At 41.9% G+C, this 15,682-nt stretch overlaps 1 protein-coding gene across 1 annotated transcript in view; it reads right to left on the bottom strand.

The window, feature by feature from the left end:
* tprb (translocated promoter region b, nuclear basket protein) overlaps nt 1-15,682 on the bottom strand; it is a 50,278-nt gene that overhangs the window by 1,894 nt on the left and 32,702 nt on the right. Inside the window, exons 38-50 of the mRNA XM_058072893.1 lie at nt 15,444-15,598; nt 15,288-15,368; nt 13,755-13,940; nt 12,386-12,535; nt 9,823-9,916; nt 9,396-9,532; nt 8,730-8,807; nt 7,521-7,609; nt 4,336-4,433; nt 4,163-4,261; nt 3,945-4,083; nt 1,112-1,239; nt 946-1,032 (exon numbers count right to left, since the gene is read on the bottom strand). Coding sequence (XP_057928876.1) covers nt 946-1,032; nt 1,112-1,239; nt 3,945-4,083; nt 4,163-4,261; nt 4,336-4,433; nt 7,521-7,609; nt 8,730-8,807; nt 9,396-9,532; nt 9,823-9,916; nt 12,386-12,535; nt 13,755-13,940; nt 15,288-15,368; nt 15,444-15,598 — 1,521 coding nt within the window. The remainder of the gene's footprint in view (nt 1-945; nt 1,033-1,111; nt 1,240-3,944; nt 4,084-4,162; nt 4,262-4,335; nt 4,434-7,520; nt 7,610-8,729; nt 8,808-9,395; nt 9,533-9,822; nt 9,917-12,385; nt 12,536-13,754; nt 13,941-15,287; nt 15,369-15,443; nt 15,599-15,682) is intronic.

Raw genomic sequence — 15,682 nt, 5'->3', positions numbered from 1 at the left:
ACACTCAACCGATACGAGTTTAAAAAAATAGATTTCAACTTTGCATTTCCGATAAAGAAGGAAACAGAGCGGCTAAACTCATCACTCATCGACTTAACACTCAACCAATACGAGTAAAAAAAATAGATTTCAACTTTGCATTTCCGATGAAGGAAACAGCTGCTAAACTCATCACTCATCGACTTAACACTCAACCAATACGAGTTAAAAAAAATTGATTTCAACTTTGCATTTCCGATAAAGGAAACAGAACCGCTAAACTCATCACTCATCGACTTAACACTCAACCAATATGAGTTAAAAAAAAATAGATTTCAACTTTGCATTTCCGATAATGAAGAAAACAGAGCTGCTAAACTCATCACTCATCGACTTAACACTCAACCAATACTAGTTAAAAAAAATAGATTTCAGCTTTGCATTTCCCATAAAGAAGGAAACAGCTGCTAAACTCATCACTCATCGACTTAACACTCAACCAATAAGAGTTACAAAAAATAGATTTCAACTTTGCATTTCCGATAAAGAAGGAAACAGAGCTGCTGCACGTGATTTTTTTACCAGTATGTTCTTTAACCAGACCTGTTATACTGTGTTGCTATTGTGTTGCTAGCGTGTTGTTAACCGTGTTGCTACCGTTTTACTGCCGCGTCACAGGCACCGCTTGTGAAGAAAGTTATATTATTATTATTATTGTTAAGTTATATGATAAAAACTTTGAAAACTCTCTCTGTGTACCGTCTTTCTTTGTAAATATGTTTACATGTTTTAATGTGGGCACATGCGGCTTATATACAGGTATGTACAAAATCGGTTTTCCTCTAAAAAAAAAAAAAAAGTAGTGCGTGAGGTTTATAATCAGGTGCGCTCTATAGTCCGGAAATTACGGTACTTGATGGTATGAGAAACTGCACCATGCGATGTGAACGCAAGCTCAAACGTTACCTCCTCGCTTAACTCGCCCACCGCGACTCTCCGGCCAGCGCTGCAGCTGCCTGCTGGGTCCCGGTCTGGTTAGAACACTGCTTGTATCTGCGAAAGCACAACACAGAGAATCACATGACCTTCGCTGCACCCTGACGTGAAGTTCGTCTTTGGGCAGAAAGTGTACCTGCAGAGCTGGAGGAAGGTTCCTGGCTGGTGGATGGCAGGTTGGTCGTGTCAGAAGGCTGACTAGGCTCCACCAAATCATCCTGAGACACCACAGCATCCACTGAACTTTCAGCACTGGGCCTGGAACTAACGTGGAATACAAAGTCATATGCTACTCAACTACAATAAACACATTATATAGAACAGTGTTTTTCAACCTTTTTTGAGCCACGGCACGTTTTTTTTTTTTTACATTGGAAAAATCTTGTGGCACACCACTAACCAAAAATGTTACAAAATGTCACATGACCTCACACGTGCATCAATAAGTCTATCGGAGGAACAAGGTAGGTGTTGCCACACGGACCAATATTACATTGCTATGCTAGTCTTTACACCACAGACACTCCACAGTCGCCACGTTTTTACATGACCACTTTTTCTCTTTCCGAATGACCTTTCGGGAAACAATGGTATCCATGGAAAGGAATATTCCAATCTCTTGTCTACATGCACCGTGAAAATCAACCAGAATAGTCAATAGGGCATGCCCAGTAAAACGTAAACATCAACATCACGTGATACCGGCTTCTTTCACTTGTTGGAATAACTCCGTATTGCCAGTTTTTCGTCTGTCCAGTCTTGAAATTTAGTTTGAATCAAAAACAAACTTTGCTTAGCAGTCCAATGCCGATTGCTGGCCTCCATTTTTAACCCTTGTATTATGTTACGGGTCAATTTGACCCGTTTAATTTTTTGTGTTGACCAAAGTACTGGTTATCCTTTCTTTTTCTTCATGAAATTTTGTGACTTTTCCTCATCTAGGGTCATTAACACAAAAACTGAAACGAGTCAAATTGATCCGTAACATAATACAAGGTTAACTAGCATGATTTGTCAAAAACTGAAACGGGTCAAATTGATCCGTAACATAATACAAGGTTAACTAGCATGATTTGTTAACCCTTGTATTATGTTACGGGTCAATTTGACCCGTTTCAGTTTTTGTGTTGACCAAAGTACTGGTTTATCCTTTCTTTTTCTTCATGAAATTTTGTGACTTTTCCTCATCTAGGGTCATTAACACAAAAACTGAAACGGGTCAAATTGACCCGTAAAATAATACAAGGGTTAAAAGTGAAGAACGTCTGGATCTGCGTGTTACGTCATATCTGAGCATGCTCTGAAAGAACGCACACCGGGATCGATTTAAACAGTAAAAAGATCAAATTCAATTTTGCTAATATTTTATAATTAAACTCAGGATATTTATTTTCTTTTTTTAATAAAACTGGACTTATGAATAAAAAGTATAGAAGGGTTTAGATTCTGTTCCACAGATGGCGCTAATGCACACGAAAGCTGCTTGCCAACCGCCAATAAACAACAGAAGAAGAAAAACACCACGAAGAAAAACGCAGTCTGACAACTTTTCCGTTTGAGCGGGTACAAGATACCTCAATCGGATTGGTTAAAGCAGTGATTTCCAACCACTGTGCCGCGGGCACACTAGTGTACCTTGAGAAACCGTCAGGTGTGCCGTGAGGAATTATCCAATATCACTTTTTATAGTTGACATTGATTAATCATCATTTGCAAATATTATGTCAATAGCCATGAATATATGGACCCAAATATTCCAATTGCATTTGGTTTATTTGCTCAAACGGAAAGAATTGAACAGGGATGGAATATTCCTTTAACCAATCCGATTCAGGTATCTTGTACCCGCTCAAACGGAAAGTTGTCAGGGTGCGTTCTTCTTCGCGGTGTTTTTCTTCTTCTGTTGTTTATTGGCGGTTGGCAAGCAGCTTTCGTGTGCATTAGCGCCATCTGTGAAACAGAATCTAAACACTTCTATACGCCATTCACAAGTCCAGTTTTATTTAAAAATAAAATATATATCTATATAAAACATGTCCTGAGTTTAATTATAAAATATTAGCAAGATTGAATTTGATCTTTTCCTGTTTAAATTTATCCCGGCGTGCGTTCTTTCAGAGCATGCTCAGATATGACGTAACACGCAGATCCAGACGTTCTTCACTTTTAAAAATGGAGGCCGGCAATCGGCATTGGACTGCTAAGCAAAGTTTGTTTTTGATTCAAACTAAATTTCAAGACTGGACAGACGAAAAACTGGCAATACGGAGTTATTCTAACAAGTGAAAGAAAAACTCGGGGAAGCCGGTATCACGATGTGATGTTGATGTTTACGTTTTACTGGGCATGCCCTATTGACTATTCTGGTTGATTTTCACGGCGCATGTAGACAAGAGATTGGAATATTCCTTTCCGTGGATACCATTGTTTCCCGAAAGGTCATTCGGAAAGAGAAAAAGTGGTGATGTAAAAACGTGGCTACTGTGGAGTGTCTGTGGTGTAAAGACTAGCATAGCAATGTAATATTGGTCCGTGTGGCAACACCTACCTTGTTCCTCCGATAGACTTATTGATGCACGTGTGAGGTCGTGGTGACATTTTGGAACATTTTTGGTTAGTGGTGTGCCACAAGATTTTTACAATGTAAAAAAAAAACGTGCCGTGGCTCAAAAAAGGTTGAAAAACACTGGGTTAAAGGAATATTCCATCCCTGTTCAATTCTTTCCATTTGAGCAAATAAACCAAAGTGAATTGGAATATTTGGGTCCATGTATACTATTGACATAATATTTGCAAATGATGATTAATAAATCTAAATTATAAAAAGTGATATTGGATAATTCCTCACGGCACACCTGACGGTTTCTCAAGGTACACTAGTGTGGTTGAAAATCACGGATATAGAATGTATATGTGTCCCTTGGCGGCCATGTTCACAAACACTCACAAATAAAAACAGAGATGCTTACTTATCAGGGTCTGACTCCAGGAAGACGTCATCTCGATCCTCGCTTGTACCAGCCATGCCGGGCACAACCAGGCCGGGCGTGGAGGTGCTCACCATGGGAACCGACTGAGAGGCCTGCTCCATGGCGTCTGAAGAAACCACTTCAGAGGAAAAACTACTAATTGGAGTATGTACAGCCATGCCATTTCCGGTCACTGTATATATATGTATGTTATATACCTGGGGCCGCCACTTGGAGTGGTGCGGTGGGGACGCTGCGTCCGCCAGACTCCTCTTCATGGGACGCGAGGAACATGGGGCTTTCAAACATGCCGAGACCTGAAGACATTTACGATAACATTAAAGTATTTTGAATTTAGCGGCGTTTCACAGAATGAAGAGCGGTGGCGTACCTCCTTGAGATGCAAGCTGACTTAGATCTGAGCTAGTCTGCGGCACGTCGTCCGATTGGCCAAAACGGAAGCTCCGGCTTGCAGCCACTTGGGAAGAACTGAGAAGAGGAAAAAAATATATATACTTGTCTAATATAACCACTGAAAGATAGCATACTTAGCTAGGCTAAGCTTATAAACTGTACTACAGTAAACCTCGGATATATCGGACTCGGATATATCGTAAATTCGCTCACAACGGACAGATAAAAAAGAACCGATTTTTCTGTAATGCATTTCCAATAAAAATTCATTGCATATATCGGATTTTTTATAACGGATTTCGCCTATTTCGGACAAAATCTCCAGTCCCGTTCCAATGCATTTCCATTAAATTTCCCTCGCATATATCGGATGGCCGCATCGTTATGCTAATCTTGTTGATGTCACTGGCTATTGTCTTTCTCCTGGCTCCAGATTTAGGACAAATATAAAAGTGAGTGACGTCAATAATACTAGCACAGCAGTGAATGAGATCTTAACCTCACTATTGGAAATAACGTAGGCCTGACGGGCGTAACAGGGCCTAGCTTAATTAACAATTTGTTATGCTCAGAGTCCAATAAAGTTTAATTCTCATTACCTTACGTCTCTTTTCATTGCCCAGTCCAGGTACATTGGAAACATAGTCAAGGAAGTGCCTTTTTATAACGGATAAAATCCGATTTACGCATATACCGGATATAAATCCGATATATGCGTAAAACGGACATTTTCCGGTATACGCATATAACGGATTTCGCTTATATCGGACAAAACCAGTGGGAACAATTGAATCCGATATATCCGACGTTTACTGTAGTATGAAAGACAAAGCCTAATAAAGTTAAACTCTTACTTTTGCTGACCATCTAATCTGTTATTATACATGCATTATGTTATGACATGATGTGATTATACTACTATTAACTAGCATTAGTCTTGTTGACATTAGGGATCGACCGATGTGTTTTTTTGGGGGGCAGATGCCGATTTTTTCCCCCATCACCCTCAGCCGATGGCCGATTTTGCTTGGGCCGATATCGCTTTTGATCCCTCAAATTTACATGAAAAAATGACCATGATAACAAATATTCCAGGTCTCATGTTTAAACAAATATTTATTGAAATGTAAACACTGAACATAGTAGGATTCAGCTTTCTTAAAACACACATTTAAACGGCATTATTAACTTTAAAAGGAGTAAATATTCAACCGTGTGCAAAACATTCCTGTCGTACAGTAAACCTCGGATATATCGGATTCAATTGTTCCCACTGGTTTTGTCCGATATAAGCGAAATCCGTTATATGCGTATACCGGAAAATGTCCGTTTTACGCATATATCCGATTTATATCCGGTATATGCGTAAATCGGATTTTATCCGTTATAAAAAGGCACTTCCTTGACTATGTTTCCAATGTACCTGGACGCGCAGGCAACGCTGCAAACGCTGCAAATGACGTCGTATAGCGGCCTGTCACGATTCGGCGAATCGGAGCGCCACGATGCGGCCATCCGATATATGCGAGGGAAATTTCATGGAAATGCATTGGAACGGGACTGGAGATTTTGTCCGAAATAGGCGAAATCCGTTATAAAAAAATCCGATATATGCAATGAATTTTTATTGGAAATGCATTACAGAAAAATCGTTTTTTTTATCTGTCTGTTGTGAGCGAATTTCCGATATATCCGAGTCCGATATATCCGAGGTTTACTGTAGTTTAAATTTATCTAGCATCGATGTGATGACTGCCCCCCCCCCGCCCACCTCCACACACACAAACGCATCACACTGACACAATTTAGTACGTTATATGAAACATTTCTCTCATAATTAAAGTTAGTGTTGTGCACGATTAAGACCTCTCATAAGCAAACATGGCTGCTACAATTCCGCATTTAAAGTTGCATAGTTGTTCATTCTTGTTCTGCTCGACTAGCGAGAGTGCTTTTATTCGTCTGTCGCGTTGGTATGTGATGTTTTTGGGGCTTTCTTGTTGTCCCACCGTGACTTTAAACCAGGGGTGCTCATTAAGTCGATCGCGATCTACCGGTCGATCGCGGAGGTGGTACTGGTCGATCGCTGGTCGATCGCGGCGTGACATTAAAAAAAATATCATCCTCGCATCAATGCCGTCACTTGATTGATATGCAGGGCAGCCATTCAGATGACAACTGAATGTTGCCCTTCGGGCGACCAATCAAATCAAACAAGGTCTCTAAGTGCAGCAGAACTTACGATGTCAGCCTATCATCCATCCCCGTTACTTGATTGACATACAGGACAACCAGTCAGATGACACCTGAATTTTGACCTTTAGGTCACCGCTCATGCGTAAACAACAATGCAAAGTGCTAAGCTAGTCGGCGAATTGCGTCAGATTTTAAGCCCTCGCTAAAGTTTATGGTCACTAAAATGAGTGAAGGAGCTGGACCAAGTAAAAAGGCAAAAACATATCACTTCCATACGGATATGGAATATTATACGGATATTATGATACGGATATTATCCATGACTGATAAACATTTGGAAGTGTGCTTGAGGCTGGCTATCAGCAGCTACTGTCCGGACTATGCATCCCTGGCTGATTCAATTCAGTGCAAGTCATCAAAGTAAACTCAGGTAATTACAAAAAATGTTAATAGTTAATTATGTGTGTTTTGCAATATCGGCTCATTTGGTTATGTAAGGTACATCAACATACATTGTACGTACAAATAATCCTCAATACATTTGAAAATAAATAGATGTTTTGCATTTTTGTAGTGGGTAGATCATTTTGACTCGGTCATTTTAAAAGTAGCTCGCATGCTGAAAAAGTGTGAGCACCCCTGATTTAAACTGTTATGCCTAGCGATCACCCGGTGAATTGTGATGGGCTTAGTAACTAACTCTATTACTTGTGAAAACGTGCTCTTGATGTGATTCAACAGTGGGGGCGGGGTACCGCGACTACATGTGTTGCGGGGTCCTCTGCCTTATGCCTGACTGTAAATCATGCGGTGGAAAAATACATAGGCGAACCCACCCTTGTAAAAAAAAAAAAACGCAAATATCGGCCCGATATATCGGCCGGCTGATATATCGGTCGATCCTTAGTTGACATTCCCGGTTTCAAAGATAAGTTATTCCCATGTCTGTTCACATGTGAGACTTACTGGACGGCCTGGTCAAAACCATCGGAGCGGTGCGGCACAACCAACGTGGGAGTGTTGGGAACCATGCGGTCGTCCTCGTCAAATAGGTGCTGCAGCAAAAGATAGCCAGATGTTTGTAAAATGTAAAATAGTAAATAGTATAGCAAATAGTAAATAGTATTTTTGAAGAGCTTGCAACCAAAAGGCGCTAAATCCATTTTGGCTGATTTCGGGAAAATCAATGATTTTTAACTACGCACATATCAATCTATTTGGTCATCAAGTCTATATTGCAAATGAAAGAGCTATCAATATAGGTCATAAAAATGCATGCTATAAAAATCCTGCACACACCATATATTTTATATATTTTTTTTAATAATCTTTTTTTTTCGGATTTAGCGCCTTTTGGCTGAAATTATGGATTTAGCGCCTTTTAGCTGAAATAAATTTGAAGTCACCTTTAACTTCTTCAATGGCATTGTTGTAAAAGAATGTAAGGTGCTTTAATGTGCTATGCTAATAAAATAATTACAACACAGAAGCCATTCTCAACATACAATACAAAATAATTATTATTAATTAAATTAATAAATTTTTTTTATTAAAAGCAGTGCTCATATTTGACTGCACCATGAAGGTGACAGTGACAAAAATCATCTCATTCCAAACTCTTTACATTGTATGTTTTTTAGTACAAGTAAAATAATGTTTCTCGTGAAAGTTGGAGGTGTCAAGGTAGAGATTTCCAAAAAAACTTCCATGTTACAGAATACTGTAAAAACACAATTTGTGTTCTCCTGAATTGCATAACATACTGTAACTATCATACGTGTACTTAATGTACACAAACAAAACAGGATGCGCACTGATACTGGCTTTCTGTATGTGCAGTGCCAATTGTATTCTTCTCTCTGATTGGTCAGATTATCAATAGATGGGAAACTTGGGCCAATCAGAATAAAGAAGAAAGAAAGGGATTTAGCTCCTTTTGGTTGAAATCTGAAATGGAAATAGCGCCTTTTGGTTGAAAGCATACATTTCATATCACTTGTTTTCATATTTTTTAAAATGATTTCAAGACCAAAAATATGTGATTTGGATACACATGACAGAGGTCTATTAAACTCATGAAAAACATGCAACTTAGTGAAAATTGGATTTAGCGCCTTTTGGTTGCAAGGTCTTCATTTGTAAAATGATACTCGTTTTCAAGGAGATATTACTTACAGCACTGCTGGGGACCCCGGAGGAGAGCTGAGGGACCCTGCCGACTGACTGGCGACGCGCAGGGATGCGCTGGGACATCTAATAGCATGTGACAAAAAGGTCAATTTTTTATTTTTTTTGCATGTCTCCAAATTGGGAAGAAGGACTGTCATTCCCAAGAACCAGATTTGGCCGCCGAAGACCAGGTCGCCTACGCACCCCCGCCCTTGACCGCCACCAAACACACAACGCACCGGACCCTTATGCTTGCCCCCGTAGGTGGTGGGTCGGCCGGGCTCCATGGGTGAAGGCCCGACCACCAGGCGCTCACCCTGCGAGCCCCTCCCCCGGGCCGGGCTCCAAGGGTGAGGCCCCGGTATCCCACATCCGGGCGAGGTACGGTTCCTCTTCTTGTTATTATTCATATGGGTCTTCTGAATCACTCTTGGTCTGTCCCGTCACCTCGGACCTGGTGAGGTGTTTCCGGGCATGCCCAGCAGGGAAAAGGCCCCCCCCGGGGCAGACCTAGGACACGCTGGAGGGACTATGTCTCACAGCTGGCCTGGGAACGCCTTTGTGTCCTTCCGGTGGAGCTGGAGGAGGTGGCCGGGGGATCGGGAAGTCTGGGCTTCCGTACTAAGACTGCTGCCCCCCGCGACCCGGACCCGGGACCCGGATTCCACATACCTGAGTGGGTGGTCCTAGCTCTGATGAGGGACGAGGGGGCAGTGGATGTGTTGTTCTTCTTGGCGACTGTGGCATACGTATACCGGAGCTTGTGATGGGTTGGTCAGTACAGAATGCCTCCATTGTTGTGCTCTCAACTAAAAAGAAGTGGAAAAAAAAGTTCAGTGGACTGAACCAATTCTGTATCAAAGGGGTATTTTATGTTAATGTAGCAAAAAAACACCCTATCGAGACATTAAAAAGACGGTTGTTGGAATGATGTTCCAAGTTGTGCCGCCCTTTCTTCCAGACAGACAACATTACGCCTCTCTCGGTCATGGCGCTGCGTTCGATAACTAATTAGACGGCGGGACAGGTAGTGAGCGCATTGGGCGAGTCCAATGTGGAAGCCGCACGTGTTGCATTAATAAGATTTCCTGGATCTTACAACTGGCCGTCTGGGAATCCGCTGGTCTCTGGGTGGAGTCAGACGCCCCCAAACTCTCCTCAGTCTCTGTCCCCGGGTCGGTTACATCAGCTCCCTTGAGAACGGAGTGAAAGAGAAAAATGCATACTTTGATTTTTGGTCGAATATGGATGGAATATTCAAGCATAATATTGTCACATTGTAATCATATACTGATGAATTTTAATTATATATGTTTTTGTGATACGGCAGAAGAATATACACAATGGTAAGGACAGAACCGTTTAGGACAGGGGTCTCAAACTCAATTTACCTATGGGGGCCACCGGAGCTAGGTTCTGGGTGAAGCCGGGCCGCATCAGGTTTAAAAAAAAAAAAATATATATATATATATATATATCAATAAAAAAAATCTAATAAAACATTCCACTGTTCTCAAATATCTTAATTTTTTTATTTTTCTATACACAAAATTTTAAAAAATAAACAAATTAAGAATAAAAACAATAAATCAATCAATCAGTAATAAATAAGTAAAATAATAATAAAACAGCAAATAAGAAAAATGTAAGAAATTATTTTTTCCAGATACAAATGTACAGTATTAACAGTTATTTAACCTTTAACATGAACATTAATGTAACTTAATAATTTGACCCAATTAGCAAGTTAGCATCGTACTCACTTCCATCTGGGAGCAGCGTCGTAACTTTAACAACATGTTTTATCTTGACGTGTATTTTCCCTGTTTCATTCCAAATCATTTCCTGTATTTATTTATACCCAGCGTCATATAAGCCTTTAGCTTCATTGCTAATCCAAAGCTAAACAGGGCGGGGTAACAGTTATGGGCGGGGGCAAAAATCATGTTAATTGTGTCCGGTGTGCACACATAGCTTTAAGCTGTCATTTCAACATTAAACTTTGGTATCAAGGTGCGAGGGGCCTCAAAGTAGCGTCTCGCGGGCCGCAAGTTTGAGACCCCTGCTGTAGTTGATGTCATCCGGCATGTATGTATTACTTAATCTAAATTATTTGTACAAATTACTGTTTACGCTGTACATTGTTGTTCATATTTCATTGTCTATTTATTCTCCACATTATTATTATTATTATTTATTATTATGCGGTAGCCAGGCAACAACATTTCATTGGCGATTGAAAACTCGATTTGGCCCGCGGTGCCACAAGTTTGAGACCCCTGCTTTAGGAAGTCTCATTTCAAATTTTCCCTTCAGTGTTTTGTTTGTGTTAGAGGTCTAAAGGTCTAACTCCTGGTTCAGTGCTTGCTCAAACTAGCGGCTCGCGGGCCGCATTTGGCCCACGGGCCGCGAGTTTGAGACCCCTGCTTTAGGAATTCTCATTTCAAAATTTTCCCTTCAGTGTTTTGTTTGTGTTAGAGGTCTAAAGGTCTAACTCCTGCTTCAGTGCTTGCTCAAACTAGCGGGCCACATTTGGCCTGCAGGCCACAAGTTTGAGACCCCTGCTTTAGGAATTCTCATTTCAAATTTTCCCTTCAGTGTTTTGTTTGTGTTAGAGGTCTAAAGGTCTAACTCCTGGTTCAGTGCTTGCTCAAACTAGCGGCTCGCGGGCCGCATTTGGCCCGTGGGCCGCAAGTTTGAGACCCCTGCTTTAGGAAGTCTCATTTCAAATTTTCCCTTCAGTGTTTTGTTTGTGTTAGAGGTCTAAAAGTCTAACTCCTGGTTCAGTGCTTGCTCAAACTAGCGGCTCGCAGGCCGCATTTGGCCCGTGGACCGCAAGTTTGAGACCCCTGCTTTAGGAATTCTCATTTCAAAATTTTCCATTCAGTGTTTTGTTTGTGTTAGAGGTCTAAAGGGTCTAACTCCTGGTTCAGTGCTTGCTCAAACTAGCGGCTCGCGGGCCGCAAGTTTGAGACCCCTGCTTTAGGAATTCTCATTTCAAATTTTCCCTTCAGTGTTTTGTTTGTGTTAGAGGTCTAAAAGGTCTAACTCCTGGTTCAGTGCTTGCTCAAACTAGCGGCTCGCGGGCCAAATGCGGCTCGTGGGCCGCAAGTTTGAGGCCCCTGCTTTAGGAATTCTCATTTCAAATTTTCCCTTCAGTGTTTTGTTTGTGTTAGAGGTCTAAAGGTCTAAACTCCTGGTTCAGTGCTCGCTTTTCATTTTGGTCCGAGCTGGCGTGCGTTTCTTCTTTCCAGCAAAGCTCGTTAACAGTAAAACTTTTATTACATAACACCCGAGTTACACAAAAACACCATGAGTATAGCCGTTTGCGGCTCATCGGGGCTACTTTCACACACGCACATTAGCGGTGACACCGCAAATCCCTAACCCCCCCCCAATGCAGACACTGACTCACATGGGGCGGCAAATAAAACCCAAGTTAAGTTGGGATTCAAAGAGACAAATCTATGACACAGGGGTAAAATTCTAAAAGGATAGGAGTGGAAAAAATGACTTGTTGACTTGGAAAGCGCAGAAGACTCTACAGAGAGAGAGAGTGGGAAGGGTTAAGATATCTACTGGAAATGACAAGCGCGTGGGTGTGAGTGTGTACGATTCGAGCCCGTCACTGCGGGTACATGACGTGTGTCTGCTGCTCAAACCTCTGTGTCATCGCCTTCGTAGGCCTCGTTGCCTTCTCCGCTCCCTTCGTTGCTCTCCTGGCCTTCTCCCATCCCCCCGTCGTCTTCTTCCTCCTCCTCCTCTTCTTCTTCCTCCTCTTCATCTTCCTCTTCGTCGCCTTCTTCGTAGTCCTGCATTGAAGGATCAAACAAAACTGTGGTTTAATCCCAGAGTGCTCCTCTGCTTTATAGGCATGGAGCTAAACATTCATCAGTGTTTCTCACAGGACCGCAATGTATTGGTGGAGGAGGTGGTAGGTTTGAGGCTAAGGTAGGGAAGGCTAGGACAACAGTAGTAGAAGTAAAACTTAAGCGTGATTATTTAATTTGAGGTATTTTAAAGAATATTTTTCTTTTTTCCTCTCACATTTATTTTTCAGGGCGGCACGGCGGACGAGTGGTTAGCGCACAAACCTCACAGCTAGGGGACCGGGGTTCAATTCCACCCTCGGCCATCTCTGTGTGGAGTTTGCATGTTCTCCCCGTGCATGCGTGGGTTTTCTCCGGGTACTCCGGTTTCCTCCCACATTCCAAAAACATGCTAGGTTAATTAGCGACTCCAAATTGTCCATAGGTATGAATGTGAGTGTGAATGGTTGTTTGTCTATATGTGCCCTGTGATTGGCTGGCCACCAGTCCAGGGTGTACCCCGCCTCTCGCCCGAAGACAGCTGGGATAGGCTCTAGCACCCCCGCGACCCTCGTGAGGAAAAAGCGGTAGAAAATGAATGAATGAATGAATGAGTTCTCCTATTTTGTGTGGAAGTGGTAACTTTTTGACTTATTTTGTCTTTCCCCACCCTCGGCCATCTCTGTGTGGAGTTTGCATGTTCTCCCCGTGCATGCGTGGGTTTTCTCCGGGTACTCCGGTTTCCTCCCACATTCCAAAAACATGCTAGGTTAATTGGCGACTCCAAATTGTCCATAGGTATGAATGTGAGTGTGAATGGTTGTTTGTCTATATGTGCCCTGTGATTGGCTGGCCACCAGTCCAGGGTGTACCCCCGCCTCTCTCGCCCGAAGACAGCTGGGATAGGCTCCAGCACCCCCGCGACCCTCGTGAGGAAAAAGCGGTAGAAAATGAATGAATGAGTTCTCCTCCTATTTTGTGTGGAAGTGGTAACTTTTTGACTTATTTTGTTTTTCCCCACCCTCGGCCATCTCTGTGTGGAGTTTGCATGTTCTCCCCGTGCATGCGTGGGTTTTCTCCGGGTACTCCGGTTTCCTCCCACATTCCAAAAACATGCTAGGTTAATTGGCGACTCCAAATTGTCCATAGGTATGAATGTGAGTGTGAATGGTTGTTTGTCTATATGTGCAAGATAAGACTTCTATGCAAATTCTTTATATACCTGCTCGTCTTCCTCTTCATCTCCCTCTTCGGGGTTTTCCTCGCTCTCTGTATCGGTGACTATGACGATGACCTCCAGCTGCTGCTCGGGCGTTTCGCTTTGTGCTAAAGCAACTTCTTGGTACATGGTGGTGGATTGAGAGGCTGTCGTCTCGTCATCATCTTCCAGGGCTGCAAGTTCTTCTGTCTAAAAAAGGACCAACAATTAGTAACATCAGTACATTATGGAGGCGGAGTTCAGATCATATAGAAAAAATAGATACTGGATACAGTGGAACCTTGGTTAGCATCATTAATTGTACACTCACTGTGTACCACTGTACTCCATTTTAGAGTCTAGTTTGGAGTTGTTTTTTTTCCCCTCCCCTCTCCTAGTGTTGTCCCCCCCCATTTCTTCGCCCAATCATCCCGTCCTGTCACTGCATAGTACAGTAAACCTCGGATATATCGGATTCAATTGTTCCCACTGGTTTTGTCCGATATAAGCGAAATCCGTTATATGCGTATAGATGGCTGACTTCCAGCTCTTGTTTCCATGTAGTGTCAAGGTAAAAGGATGCAAAACAAGGACATTTTGTGATAAAAACACATAACACAGCTGGGTACGCAAACTGAGGTAAAATGTTGGTATAAAATTTCACTAACCGGGGGCGTACATTAACCAAGGTTCCACTGTATTATCGAATCACATCATCGATTCAATGTGTATAAAAACAAAAACTTAGTGCCTAGATCGGGGGTCTCAAACACACGGCCCGCGGGCCAAATGTGGCCCGCAGGACACGAGTTTGAGGCCCCCACCTTGATATGAAAGTTTAATGTTAGTGCGGCCCGCGCAAGTTTGATATGGATGCTGTATGGTATCATGTACCCAGAAAAAATTATTACGTTTGATTAATGTTCATGTTAAAGGTTAAATAACTGTTAATAGTTATCCTCCCTATCCGTGTGGAAGTGGTAAGTTTTTGGCTATTTAAGTTGAAAGGAAATAACTTGGAGGCTACCGTTTAGGTCGCTAGCGCTCTAGTTTGCGAGTTAGCATGTGTCTCAAGACGCTGCAGTTGCGCAATATGTTGTAAATAAAAAGAGTATAAATGTGACTATAGTCGTGTTTTGTCATGTCTACAGGGCTCTAATAATGCTTTGTTCATTTTAATCTGAAAAAAATAATTTGTCTACCCACCAACTATATGTGGTTTCTTAAGTTTTTATTATTTGCCGTTTTATTATTATTATTATATTTATTTATTACTGATTGATTTTCTTTATTCTTGATTTGTTTATTTATTTTTCATCTTATTTTGTGTAGAAAAATAAAAAGTAAGATATTTGAGAACAGTGGAATGTTTTATCAGAGCTTTTATTGTAGAAAATTGGAACCAAAGCGAAGTTTTTAAAAAATTTTTGTTTTTAATATTTTGGAAAACCTGATGCGGCCCAGTCTCACCTAGACCCGAGCTCCAGTGGCCCCCCCAAGTAAATTGAGTTTGAGACCCCTGGCCTAGATTATTGATTATTTTTGTTCCAGTCATACCTGACTGGTTTCCGCGACGTCTTGACTGTCTGTTGGTACCACCCCTTCAGCCTCAGCGTTGTCATCGGCCATCATTTCCTCCTAAGGGGAACACGTGACCGTGTTTTATTACGTAACACAGCACAAATAGATTAGTAATCCAGCCAGGTCCCTCACCTCTGGACCAACTCTTTGGATAATACGTAGCTTCTTTGGTATGGGAGCCCGGGTGGTGTCCTCCGGAGGGGCCTCTGTTTCTGTGACCATAGTGCTACTTTCCTCTTCTTCGCGGGGTCTTTTGGATAAGGAAGAAGATCCAGGAGTTGCAGAAACTAGACAAAGGTTGAAGAGTATTATGTAGACACATTTCCATTATTTAGTGTGAAAGTGGATTTTCCACGACAAAAGTTATATTC

Source organism: Doryrhamphus excisus, chromosome 5 (genome assembly GCF_030265055.1).
Source record: "Doryrhamphus excisus isolate RoL2022-K1 chromosome 5, RoL_Dexc_1.0, whole genome shotgun sequence".
Taxonomy (NCBI): Eukaryota; Metazoa; Chordata; class Actinopteri; order Syngnathiformes; family Syngnathidae; genus Doryrhamphus; species Doryrhamphus excisus.
Note: the sequence above shows the minus strand (reverse complement) of the source record. Positions and strands in the feature narration are given on the sequence as shown.